Source organism: Medicago sativa, chromosome 1 (genome assembly GCF_051527215.1).
Source record: "Medicago sativa cultivar Bolivia chromosome 1, Bolivia_mono, whole genome shotgun sequence".
NCBI lineage: Eukaryota > Viridiplantae > Streptophyta > Magnoliopsida > Fabales > Fabaceae > Medicago > Medicago sativa.
In genome coordinates, this window is record NC_140749.1 from 35,131,313 (window position 1) to 35,141,253 (window position 9,941).

Here is a 9,941-nt window from a genome sequence, read left to right on the forward strand (position 1 = left end):
TAATTTTTTTTTGTTTTGGAATGTCCCCTAATAGGTCATTCAAAAACCAACTTTTTTTTTTTGCAGAAATTTTCGTTTTTGAATGACCTATTATGGAGTATTCCAAAACAATTTTTTTACATGGGGTAAATAAAAATAAATTACAGTGGGAAAACCGGAAATGACCTATATTACAGGGAACGTAAAGCACTGCTAACCCATATTTTCGTAGACTTAAAAGATATACCTCTCAGATTGTGTTAAGTTTCAATTACTCTTCATTACCTTGAACCTGGGCAATGAAAGTTTCATATAAATTGTCATATCCTGTATCAAAATCACATAGAAAACACACCTTTTGTACTCTAATTTTCACCCTACACATGAATTCAGGAAGAAAAAAAATCCAAATATATATCAAAAAATGAAATAAAAAAAAACTTTAATTAAAGAGGATAAGGAGTTAGAGGAAATAGACTTCTCTTGACCAAGAAATATAAGGTATTGTCATAATACCTAATGAGACAATAAAATTATTAACCGTCAAAACAGAAGCATCTCTTGACCATGAAAGACACCCTCGTATGAGTTTCACCTCCTTATTGAAATGTACACTTGAAAAGGGATCTGGTTAACTTCTGTCCTATTTTTATCATAATATTATTTGTTATTTTCTTATTCCCACAACTTAAACCAGTATTAGAAAAATACTTGTCATCAAATTGATTGGGGAAAAAGGACAAAGAAGAATAAATTAAAATTGCAAGGAAAAAGTAATCCACCCAAAAGTCAAGGACACAAGACAAAAGAAGCATCTAAGACAAATGAAATATGACTTCACTAAAGTAGAGCTTCAAAGTTCAAACACACATATCCAGGAAATTAACACAAGGGCAAATGGATAAAAAAACCTTGAAATGTGATTGGTCCAAAGCAATTGAAATACATGTTGGGCTATGTCGGGTTATACTGGAGAGCCGGGGACCAGGTTCTTCTAAAGCGTTTAACTCGTCTCAGGGTAAGAGAATAAAGTGATAAATATTAACTATGTAAGAACAAATCAACTGTTAATATTATATGCATGTGTATAATAAATCACAATTCGTGACTTTAATTTGTATAATGTTTGTTAACAATTTAATACCACAACCAATTTGCTTAATTTTTATGATTTACTAAAGGGCGTCTAATATTTAAAGACAAAGATAGTGTAACATTTTTCGTGCAACCTGCTCCATTTCAATCATGTCATTTCTTTTAAACAAAGTAAAAAATTATATTAGATAAATGCCTTAACTGTAATTGGATTGGAAAGATATTACATCATCCGTGACTAACTATCTCTTTACAATCAATTCTTTGTTCCTAAATAGGTCTTTTACAAAATTTCAAATGGATTAATTTATTTATAAACTAAATGAATCTTGTCTCTTAAGAAAAATTGTTGAAGAAATAATTATATAGATGGATAAATATTTCAAACTAACGAAAATTTATCTTCAATTTAAGGATATTTTGCTAACAAAATGAAAAATTACACATAATAAGACCTTATGATTTTGGAACATTTTTTTTTTAATTCAACATTCACTCTTTTATTGGATAAACTCAAAAATGAGTTAGCACTATTCATGAAGATATTACATTATGCACATAGTTTTTTTTTTTTTTTTGTAAAGATTTAATTTGGTTTTGATATATTTTGTCATTGTGAGATGACGACGTTGAAGGCGATTCTACGTGACCAAAAAATCAAGACATTAAAAAATGTATCCACATAGAATCTCCAACAATGTCACCCAACATTGGCAAATTATATACTAATGGAACTCATGGGACAACTCAAATATAAAACATGGGTCACCAAATGTTTATAAAGTATGGCACACACCCTTATTTTATAGGTACATGTTTGTCTATGTTGTTTACAAACTTTCGATGTGAGACTTCTGAACTACCGTAATGGAATACTTACATACCTCTTCCTTCCTCTTTAATCGCTCCGAATAACAAATCATAACTACTGCAGACATATGACATTAACGTCGGCCAAGATTAAAATAAATGTTCAAGATGATAGATACAGATAACAACTTTTGAAGAACTTAAAGTTGTTGCTAATCTTAAGGAGTCTAAAATTTATGATTTAATGCAAGCGGTAAGTATAAGGTGGATGATTTGCAAATGGAATGGAAAGTTAAGATTTGCAAATGGAATGGAATGGAAATTTATGATTTAAAATTTATCATAGATTCACAGCAATAAGTTAATGTGTTCTATTTAACATGCTAACTCAAATCTCTAACATATCACTATACCTTGAAATTGTAGGCTGATGTAGATAACAGTGGGACAACTGATTATGGTGAGTTCATTGCGGCAACATTGCATCTTAACAAGATTGAAAGAGAAGATCATCTATTTGCAGCCTTTTCTTACTTTGATAAAGATGGAAGTGGATATATTACTCATCAAGAAGAACTTCAACAAGCTTGCGATGAGTTTGGCATTAAAGATGTTCGTTTGGAAGAGATAATCAAAGAAATCGATGAAGATAAGGTAAGTGGTCTTAATTGTTTGACTTTGTTATCCTTTTTAGCTACCTTGTCTTCAATATCTGTAGTTTTCAACACTATTACTGACACATAGACACCATAGTTATTTGAGAAAGTGGAAGTGATTGAACCTAACCACATGTATCGGTGTTGTGTGACTTGTTCTGTGTCAGACAATGACATTTGTCGGATGCCGGCCACACTTTCAAATTGAAGTGTTAGTGCTATATAGTTCAACAGAGTTGTATTTACGTTTCTAATTTATACAAATTTTTTCTCCTTACATCTAAGGCCTTGATGAATAGAAATTCATTGTGGTTGACAGTGGTTCCGATATTCATTCAAATATATGCTTTGAGCTAAAATATTGAACACCTTATACTCAAAATCTGATGCTTTCTTAATTACATAGAGAAAATATTGTCCTTTGTCCTCATCACTATAAGAGGACTTGTTGTACTCTTTTCTTTTACATAGTGAAACTTTGCTCGTGATCGCCCGTGGTTTTTTACTTCTCATATTGAGGAGTTTTCCACGTAAATCTTGTGTGTTATTTCTCTTGTTATTTTACTTACTTCTCTTTAATTCCCAATTGCATCGATCCTGTGCTTCCGCATTGCGCTGATATCCCTAACAGTAAATGATTCACAATTTGGGAAATTAAAGTCAAGAGAAATAAAGATCTCCAAGTATCAGAACACATATTGGAATCATTTACTTTAATTTTTTCATGATGATGTGTCTCTAAGTCTTAGATTTGAATCCTCTCCAAATGTCAACAATTTTTGTACTAGTTCATACATGACTTTGCTATTACTTCAATTGAACCATCCATTGATGGATGGTGGGATCGGTTCTCCGGATTAATTGTTCATTTGGTTGGATACCGAGTACCCAAAAAATAGATATATAATGCATGTGAGAAAAAAACTTATCCTTGAGTTATTGAATAACAAAGTTTAAATTTTTTTGTCATGTGTTCCATCTTCTTGTTTTGTTCTGTCTCTTGAATATTTTAGATCCTTTACAAAATTTCATATACATTAATTTATTGATAAACTAAATGAATCTTCTGCCTTAAGAAAAATTGTTTGAGAAATAATTATATAGATGGATAAATATCTTAAACTAACGAAAATTTATCATCAATCCAAGGACACTTTGCTAACAAAACAAAAAATACACATAATAAGAGCCTATGATATTGGAACACTTTTTTTTTTTTTAATTCAACATTCACTCTTTTATTGGATAAATTTATAAAAATGAGTTATTATAGTTTTTGTAATGATTTAAATTGATTTTAATATATTTTATCATTGTTGTCAACGATGTTTGCAGGGATTCTAAATGACAAGAAATCAAGACATTAAAAAATGTATCCATATAGAATCTCCAACAACATCGCCCAACATTGACAAATTATATACTAATAGTACTCATGGGACAACTCAAGTATAAAACATGGGTCACCGAATGTGTTTTGAAGTATGGCACACACCCTTCTTTTATAGGTACATGGTTGTCTATGTTGTTTACAAACCTTCGATGTGGGACTTCTGAACTACTGTAATGGAGTATACATGCCTCTTCCTTCCTCTTTAATCGCTCCAAATAGTCATTGGATAACAAATCATAACTATTGCAGACAGAGGACATTAACGTTGACCAAGATTAAAAGAAATGTTCAAGATGATAGATACAGATAACAGTGGCCAAATCACTTTTGAAGAACTTAAAATGGTTTGAAAAAAGTTGGTGCTAATCTGAAATTTATGATTGAATGCAAGCGGTAAGTATCTTATAAAGGACTCGTTATAAAGTAGAAAGGAACAAATGATAAGTTAATGTGTTCTATTTAACAGGCTAACTCAAATCTCTAACATATCACTATACCTTGAAATTGTAGGCTGATGTAGATAACAGTGGGACAATTGATTATGGTGAGTTCATTGCGGCAACATTGCATCTTAACAAGATTGAAAGAGAAGGTCATCTATTTGCAGCCTTTTCTTACTTTGATAAAGATGGAAGTGGCTATATTACTCAAGAAGAACTTCAACAAGCTAGCGACGAGTTTGGCATTAAAGATGTTCGTTTGGAAGAGATAATCAAAGAAATCGATGAAGATAATGTAAGTGGTCTTAACTTGTTGACTTTGTCATCCTTCTCTTCAATATTTGTAGTTTACGACACTAACACTGACACATTACGACACTAACACTAACACATAAACACCATAATTATTTGAGAAAGTGGAAGTGATTGAACCTAACCACATGTATCGGTGTTGTGTCTGTGTCAGACAAAGACATTTGTCGGACGCCGACCACGCTTTCAAATTGAAGAGTTAGGCCTAGGGATGGGAATAGGCCAAGCCAGACCAATCTTTTTTATTAAATAGAGAAGGCGTACGCTTTTTTTTTAAGCCTATTTAGCTTAAAAGGCCAGGCCACAAGCCTCTCAAAAAGCCTCTTAAGCATATTAGGTCGGCCTATTTAAGTAATATGAATAATATTATTTATTGTTATATTATATTTTGTATTTTTAATTAAAATATAAATTTGTAAACTTTTTCAATAATTTAAGCTTTATCAGTATACATTAATTTTTTGCATATATAAATGTATTATTATAAACTAGAATAAAAATTTGATACAATATATAGTCGAATTCCCTAAAACCTCGTGTTGATTATCAAGAGAGAGTTTAATATAATTGAACTATTAGTTCGCTAGTCCATTTAAACTTGGATCACATTGCTTATTTAAATATGTTCATAAGATATAGACTTTTAAACAGGCTTGTAGGCCGTATCAGGCTTTCAAAAGGCCAGGCTCAGGCCTAAAAAGTAGGCCTATGATAGGCCGCAGGCCAAACTTAGGCTTTAAAAAAATATGGCAGGCCTTACAAAGCCTAGCTCGGCCTAGCCTATTCCAATCCCTAGTTAGGCCTATATAGTTCAATAGAATTGTATTTACGTTTCTTGATACAAATTTTTTCTCCTTACATCTAAGTTCTTCATTAATAGAAATTCATCGTGGTTGACGGTGGTTCTGATATTCATTCAAATATATGGTTTGAGTTAAAATAATTACCAAGTGAGGCATCAAGTGGGCTTAGAACTAGGAGTGTGTACGGATTGACTTATTATATTTGAGCTTATCTACTAACATAAACTGTTTGGGGGAACTTATGGAAACAATTTATGACATGTTTATAAACTGTTCTCAACTTATTTTTGTAAGCTCTCTAGGATAACTTTTGATAATAGCATATAATTTATATGAGAACAGTTTGACTTTATTTTATCTTTTGTTTTAGAAATACTAATACACAAACACTTATATGACAAGTGCTTATGCTATAAACAATTGATTAAGGGTTTATCCAAATAAGGGTTAACTCAACCCCAAAAGCACTTATAACCACTACTTTAGCCGTATCGCCTATCAGATAAAGTAAGTGATATAGATGTTTCCATTGTAATGAACAGTAAAAGAACGTAATGTTTAATATTCAATGTTTCTGCTAAAATATTGAACACCTTATAGTCAAAATCTGATGCTTTCTTAATTACATGTATGATTAGTATCAACCGTGCTTTATCTTATGCAGGACGGGCGCATAGATGATAACGAGTTTGCAGCAATGATGCAGAAAGGAAATCTTCCCATGGTTGGTAAGAAAGGTCTAGAAAATAACTTCAGCATTCGTTTCAAGGAGGCTTTAAAATTGTAGTATTCATTCTCAGCATTCAGATTTTTTTTTTCCTTTGAAAGTTCATGTTGTGCATTAGCACAAGTCAGTGGAGGCCAATTTGGCCTTTCAGCTATTTTGTTTGTGTTTTAGTTTAAATGGATTTCTGTAATTATGAGAATGTTTTAAAGATTAAATAGAGGTGTTGTTGTGGACAAATGATAGTGGAGTGATGTTTATTCGAGAAAGGAACAAATTGACACCATAAACTTGCAAGCACGTCGCGTGAACTATAGTCGGGCAACTATTAAGAAGGCTATTTTGACAATACTCATGGTTTCTCTGACCTGTGAATCACACTACCTCTGATGAAACACAATATCCAAAGAAATTTAAGTTTTTATTTTATTTTTTTTATTCAGAAGTTATATTATAAAAAATATTTAAATATTAATGGTAGTGGTTGAAAGCTATGGTCGAATGTGGCTATAGACGGCTGTCTAAGTGGAGAATGGAGTTCAACGGTGGTCGTAGTGGTGGACAAAATGGTGAAAGGCAGATAGGTGGCCATATCGTCCCAGATGGTCACATCTTTTTCACATCATAAGCAAGATTGTCAAAATCGGGACTTTACTTCAAGTCGAAAGGGAATAGCAAAATCGGAACTCGTAAAATCGCAATCAAAATCGAAGGATTTTACTCAAGGACTTTTGTAGAATCGATATAGGAAATTGTAAAATCGCAATTGAAATCGATGGATTTTACCCAAAAAATTTAATACTAAATATATGTTATAAATGGTATATAGTCATAAATGACTTAGTTTATAAGAAATCGTAAATTCGCAATCACAATCGATGGATTTTGTCTATTTTGGGATTCTACTATGGATTTAAGTCGTTGAAGGTGAAGAAAGTCGCAAAATCCTGAATTGTAGGATTTAAGTCGGGATTTTAACAACAATGATCATAAGTCTGTTTTATTGAATGTTTTGGGACCAAGATTTGCTCAATATGCAAGGCAGAGTTTGTATGCGGATGTGGCCTCAGAAGTTCGGAAACGGTGTTATCGACATCACTCCAAGTCCCGACATCACTCCAAGTCCCAACCTCATATTGAAGACGAAACGACCATGAAGGACACTCTCATATGAGTTTTCACCTCATTGAAATGGATATTTGAAGAGGGATCTCGTTAACCTCTATTCTATTCTTATCATAAGTAATTGTTATTTTCTTATTCACAACTAAAACATGTATTAGGAAAATATTTGTCATCAAATTGATTGGAAAAAAAAGGACAGAAGAATAGAAGACTAAAATTGCAAGGAGAAATTAATCCACCCAAAAGTCAAGGGCACAAAACAAAAGAAGCATTTAAGATAAATGAAATATGACTCTACTAATGAATATCAAGACATTAATATCAAGACATTAATGAATGTATTCACATAGAATCTCTAACAATAGAATTCATGGGACAACTCACCTATAAAACATGGGTCCCCAAATGTGTTATGGAATTTGGTACACACCCCTCTTTTATAGAATTTGGGACAACTTCTGAACTATCACAATAATAATAATGGAATACATACATGCCTCTTCCTTCCTCTTTAATCACTCCAAACAGTCATTGGATAACAAATCATAACTATTGCAGCCAGTCATATGATATTAGCGTTCAAGTTTTTATTAAATGATAAAAGAAATAGTTTTTATTGAGAAATCATAAGTTTCATATCGGAGTTTTTAATTTTAATCTAGTTTTTTTATAAAACAGAAAATAGATTTTGAACTTTTCCCCCATTTTTACGATGGCCATTTTCATTAAATAGTTATCTAAGTATTAGACCTGGCTTAAGAAATATCCATATGCTAATTAATCTTTCACTTTGAACAAAGAGTGTAGCTGGCACTATTCTTCTCCTTCGTGCAACTGAAATATACAAACTTAGTTCAACTTATGTTTCTATGTTTTGAAGAATTCAACTTACGATAAATATATAAGTTTACGACTCTTGTAAAGACCTTGTTAGTTTGTTATCTAAAAACAAAAATACCTTTGATGATGATGATGATAATAATAATAATGATAATAATAATAATAATAATAATAATAATAATAATAATAATAATAATAATAATAATAATAATAATAATAATAATAATAATAATAATAATAATAATAATTAATATCAGTCCTTCCAATTCAATTTTATAAAATATTAAAAGTAAGTAATAAGATAAGATTCAAGTTAAATTATTACTGTAATGTGTTTCTCATTTTAAAAGAAACATTGTATTGTTGTCATGCAGGAGTAGCATCATCAGAGCCGGATTTGAAGAACTCACCAGTTACAGTGAATGGAATACTTGATACTGAGAAAGTGGAATGTGTTGGCAACTTATGAACATATGGTGGTGGAGAAGAACGTGGTGGTGTGGGGGACTTATAAACATATGGAGGTGGTGGAGATGGGGATGGTGGTGGTGTTGACTTGTAGTCATATGGAGGAGGAGGTGAATGGGATGGAGGTGGAAGACACTTAGAAACATATGGTGAAGGTGGTGAGGGTGATGGTGGAGGAGGAGATTGATAAACATATGGAGGTGGCAGTGATGGAAAGGGTTGTGGTGGATTCTTAGACATTTGGTGGGGGAGGTGACGAAGATGGAGGAGGGATGAGGCCATGTTTGCAAGAGGGGCTAAAGTTAGGAGGTTTAAATATCCATTTTTTTAACAGGCGACCAAAATCGTAACGTTTTAAAATATCGGAGGAAAAGTGCATTTAAGCCATTTATATAAGCTGGCCCACCAGACCGGACAGACAATTTGACATCTATATCCTTAATAGAGATACTTTCATTAAAAAAAACATAAATAAATAATTTGAAGACATAACCCATTAGTACTCAGGTCTTTGTAACTCTATTGATCTATCCGCGGTTTTGATGCATCTTGCATTTTCCATCGTGAATAATATTTGTCATTTCAAAAAAAAAAGCACTTAACATAGTAATCAATAGTGGCGACGAACCGCTATGCTAATCGTCGTAGGGGTGCCGAATAAGATAGTGGCTGCTACAACTGCTATAGCGGCGCGACAGAGTGGAGCGGATAGTAGCCGCTTCAGCCGCTATTTGATCTTAGTTGAAAATTTTCAAATTGACCATATTTTTAAAACATTTTGTTTGGTTTCCAAATTTCTAAATTGATCTTAGGACATTTTGGGGATTCTTAAAACCAAATTGACTATGTTGTATGGTTTCTCCGTTTTTTTTTCAATTCCTCTGTTTTATTTTGTTTTATGGTCTCTCTTGTTTTTATGACTTTCTTTATTTGTTCCTATATCTTTTTGTTTTTTGGTGTTTTATTTTATGAATTTCTCATGAGATTTGGATGTTATATTTAATTTTATATTAAATATAGTTTTTATTTTTTTAGAAATATATAAGTTTTTTTATTCTTTATACCATTATTCATGTAATTTGTTCATAAAATAATCAAATATCGGTGACTGCTATTTATCATACTGCTATACGTTATCCCACTTTTGAGGTCAGCCGCTATGTACCACTATCCAAGATTGACTACTATGGTACTCAATTAAAAAGAGTATGCTTAACATTTCACATTTTTCATAAATATATACATCATGCAAATATTGCATAAAAAAAAATACATCATGCAAATATTTCTATTTTT

General features: G+C 31.8%; 1 protein-coding gene across 1 annotated transcript; it reads left to right on the forward strand.

Moving 5' to 3' along the window:
• Nucleotides 1-925: 925 nt before the first annotated feature.
• Nucleotides 926-6,466, forward strand: LOC146954577 (calcium-dependent protein kinase 17-like). Its single transcript, XM_085745142.1, has 4 exons — nt 926-997; nt 2,311-2,538; nt 4,444-4,668; nt 6,153-6,466. Exons 1-4 carry the CDS (start codon nt 926-928, stop codon nt 6,273-6,275), a joined length of 648 nt encoding a protein of 215 aa, XP_085601268.1. The 3' UTR covers nt 6,276-6,466.
• The last annotated feature ends 3,475 nt before the right edge of the window (nt 6,467-9,941 follow it).